We start from the raw sequence: 3949 nt of genomic DNA on the forward strand, positions 1-3949 counted from the left end.
AATCTTTAAAAACATACTCCAGAGAAAAATGCTGAAACAAATGAAAAAATATCCCGTCATCATAGAATATTCAAGGGAGCCTCAGAGCAGGAAAGATAAGGACTCACTTGCTGTCACTCACGGGACAGATAACAATGTACAGTGGGGATTTATTCCGTGTTACGGGGAAGGCATAAGGCAACCAGGTCTCCTCTGCTTCAGCTGCGCCGCCCTGAACACCACTGTATTGCTCAACTCGCTTTTAACTACTGGTCCTCAGTTTGAAAGACTCCACTTTACGGCTCTCTACCGATGGGCAGCCCTGGGTGCTCCTATTTCTCTGCAGCTCTGTCACTCAAAGAGATTCCACCCTAACTTCAAATAACCTGCATGAAAGAAGTGGCATTTTCTGGTTTTCAGATCTGCCCAGAAGTCAACATTGACTGGGCTTGGAGAAAAATGAGGATTTTTTAATAAGAGACCTTAAGCGTAAGTAACCAAAATCAAATATATGTTTTGCTCAAGTAAATAGAGTTTTAATTCAGGATTCATAATCAACAAGAAAATAAAGTTCAAAAACTAAAACCCTACTGGGTAACTCTTTGGTTAGGTTATATAAGTATTAGCAACTTCTAAGTTTAGGACTCAAAACAGTTCAATAAACTGCCACTAAAGAGTAGATGCTATTAATCTTTATAAAATGCTTTGCGTGTTTTTCGTGTACTACTTTTTTTCATGTGCATGTACTCAAAGGGATGGTACAAACTTCCAACTTTCAAATAATAAATGAGCGTGTCTGTTCCTCCCTTCCCACCCACGCTGCCTTCCTTCCTCCCTCCCACCCACCCCCCAAGTCTTAAGAGCTAAGGTCCTACCGCTATTCACTGCAAGAATAATTGGGCTGTCCTAAGCCCCACGACGTGCACTACTACCCAGCTCCATGTCGTCACTGCTGGCTGCCTTCCCCGGAAACCCCGGTGAGCTGGGCTGTCCGGCCCCTGGCAGCGGCAGGGCTCTTTCTCCCTCTTGCCTGCCAACAGCTGCCAAGTCAACCAGGCCAACCAAGGGCTTCTGGCAGTGAGCAGAGGGAAAAGGGTGCCTCCTCAGGCGGGAGGTAACTTTCTCCAAGTTTCAGCCACAGGCGAAGACCTTTATTTCTGCATGGAGAAGATATGATCCTTCATTGTGCCCGCACTAGATTCTTCTCCTACATGTACCTGTAACTTTTCCAAACTTTATTCATTTATAGTCACTGAACTGCCTCCATGGGATCCCAATTCCAGGTCGAGTGTTCCATCCAGCCTTCTAAAACCCTACTTCTCAAGAGGGCCAAAACCACTCTTCCCAGCATTATCAGTTCCCATCTCTTTAACCTCGAATGAGTCCGAAGTGCTGGAGAAGATTTCAAGGAAATCTTCCACGCACTGGACAGGATCCAATCAGGTTCTGAACAATTCAGTCATTCCCAGGTACTTGGTGACTTGGCGCCACACTGCCCCGCTAGCTCCAGACTGAAGGATAATTCGGGAGAGGGAGGGGCCAGAGGAAGCATAGGGTGGACCGGGTACATCCGGGCCCTCTCGGTTAGTGGGGTCCAAAGAAGACAAAAGAAAAAGCCAAAAGGCTTTGCGGCTCCAAGTTCTCAAGTGGGGACAAGGGGGACCAGCGCAGCTATTGGAGGTGGGGGCCAGGGGAATAAGAGGGCAAGGGGTGGAAGGGGAGATCTATAATCCTCTCCTGGGCAGGAAGAAAGGGAAATGGGTGCGCTGGAGTCGCGAGGGGGTCTGGGGAGCTCACTCCCTGCAGAAGACGTACTCGGTGTAGCTGGTCCAGATCTTGTCCTCACTCTGGTCGGCGCTGGCGAAGGCGCAGGTGCCAGTGGAACTGCACGCCACCATGTGGAAGCCCGACTCGGACAGCTTGTCGAAAGCCTGCTCCAGGAAGTTGAACTTGAGGTAATAGCGCGAGGTGTAGCGCTCCGGAGGTCGGTCGGGGTCCCGGCTCTCGTTCAGGGTGTCCCCGAACACTTCCTTGGCCAGCGAGGTCTTGCCGCACACGGTGATGCGCGCCACTCGCCGGAACTTGGCGTCCGCCTGCGCATCCCGCCCAATAGTGTAGGAGCCGCGATAGCCGATGGTGATGTAGCCCGAGCGTCGGCTCCCGTCCAACGACTGGGACGGCGTGAGCAGCGGCCCCGCTGCGCCCCCGGACGGGCTGCGGCTCGCCAGCTCCAGCGTGGGCGACGGCGCTCCGGCGGAGGCGCCTTCCTGCTGCTCCGGCTCCGCGTAGCCGAGCGACAGCAGCTCGTCTCCCAGCGAGCCCTCCTTTTGCACCCCGCGCCTGGGGTGCGGTGGTGGCCCCGGGCCAGGCTGCTGGGGCTCCCCGAGGCGGCGCACGAGTTCGGGCAGCTCGAAGTACTCGGCCTCACGCTGCAGCCGGCTGCGCTCGGGGAAGTAGTCGGGTAGCACAAGCTGCAAGTCCCGCAGGTAATCCAGGATGTAACGGAAGAGGAAGCCGTCTCGGTCCAGAAAGAAGCGGCCTTTGCTGTCCCGGGCCAGCTCCTGCGGCTGCTGCTGCGTGAACATGCGCCAGAGCAGCGACTCGGGCACGGACACCACCGTGCAGCGCCGAGTCACATACACCTGGCCCCCCACGTTCAGCTCCACGATATCGGGGAAGAGCGGCGGCTCCGTGGAGGAGGACGAGGAGCCGCTACCGCCCCCACCGCCCCCGTTGGGTAATCCACGGGTGCTGTCAGCCAGAGCCATGGTTAAGGGGTGGCCGAGCTGGGGTAGCGACAGGGAGCGGGGCCGCACACCGGGGCTGCAGTCGCCTTTCCCGGACGCTCGCTCAGCGCTGCGACCCGGCCGCCGCCGCCGTGTCCAGGAGGCCCAGGAGCCGAGCGGTGCGAGCGCGCCGCTTTGCTCCCGGAGAGTCCCGTTACGCTCCGCCCGCCTCGCCCGCGCGCTCCAGGCGAGTGCCGGGTCGCGGCCCGCGCGCGGCTTAAGTAGAGCCGCCCGCTAAGGCGCCGCGGCGCGCAGGAGGCGTGGGCGGCTGCAGAGCGGCGGAGCCTCGCTCCCTGGGCGGGAGGGGGACGGGGGAGCGGGGAATCGATTTGCATCTTGAAAGCTGACGCCGCGCCCCGCCGCTGGCTCCACCCAGACCGCGCGCTCGGTGGGCTACCCTACAACCCGCTTTCACCCTCTCCTCGCCCCGCGCTCCTGCCCCTTCCTACTCCAGCTCAACTTTTTTTCTCTCCCAAAGTGGGCAGAGCCTGGGACAGGGGCTTCAGAAGACGAGCCATCTGTGGACGAGTTGCCTATGTATCCCCTTTCCCTCCTAACCCCACCTGGTCCCCGGGGACTCGGAAAGAAGAACGTAAACTTCCCGGGTTTCCGCGCCCGGTGCGGGGTGGAGGGGGGTGGAAGTAGGAACTGGCTGCAGTAAACACTGGAATTGAGGCACTACCCTAGGCAGTTGTGTTGCTGAAAGTTCTAGAGGGAGACAAAACATCTGGAGAGACGATAGGGCCGCCCCAGCCCAGAGGCAGCCACATTTTATTCGCATTGAAGAGTAGCCACGAAAAGCCCCTAGAAACGGAAAGCTAACCTCGGTATCCTGCCAGAGTATGCTCTCCAAAAGTTTACTTTGTGAGTCAAGAAGCAAGCTCAGTGGTTGGGAGACCTCGAAATTGGAGGAAATAAACTGAAGTGGCAATGGGGAACTTCAGCAAGATAAAGGAGCGGCTTCGTGGTGGTTCTCCAGGAAAGCAGCCCACGCGGCCTCTTGCCCCAGGCTGCGGGAGTATCATGAGACCGAAGAGCATGCTTTGTCTCCGGGTCCCCCTCAGCCCCTGACGAATCGCGCCTTAAAACTCGGAGGGTTTGTGGGTCTAACGTAATTTACAAAACTCACCTTTCAGCCCCTGTGTGTTTATCCTCTCAAAGGTCGCAGCGCCCCCACTATCCTG

General features: G+C 57.0%; 1 protein-coding gene across 1 annotated transcript; it reads right to left on the reverse strand.

Moving 5' to 3' along the window:
- Nucleotides 1-1199: 1199 nt before the first annotated feature.
- On the reverse strand, nt 1200-2971 carry KCTD12 (potassium channel tetramerization domain containing 12). The gene has a single exon (XM_045839025.1). The coding sequence runs from the start codon at nt 2745-2747 to the stop codon at nt 1773-1775; it is 975 nt and encodes a 324-aa protein (XP_045694981.1). The 5' UTR covers nt 2748-2971; the 3' UTR covers nt 1200-1772.
- Nucleotides 2972-3949: the final 978 nt, after the last annotated feature.

This window comes from Phyllostomus hastatus, unplaced genomic scaffold (assembly GCF_019186645.2).
Source record: "Phyllostomus hastatus isolate PE091 unplaced genomic scaffold, TTU_PhHast_1.1 phas_contig_29, whole genome shotgun sequence".
Classification (NCBI taxonomy): Eukaryota; Metazoa; Chordata; class Mammalia; order Chiroptera; family Phyllostomidae; genus Phyllostomus; species Phyllostomus hastatus.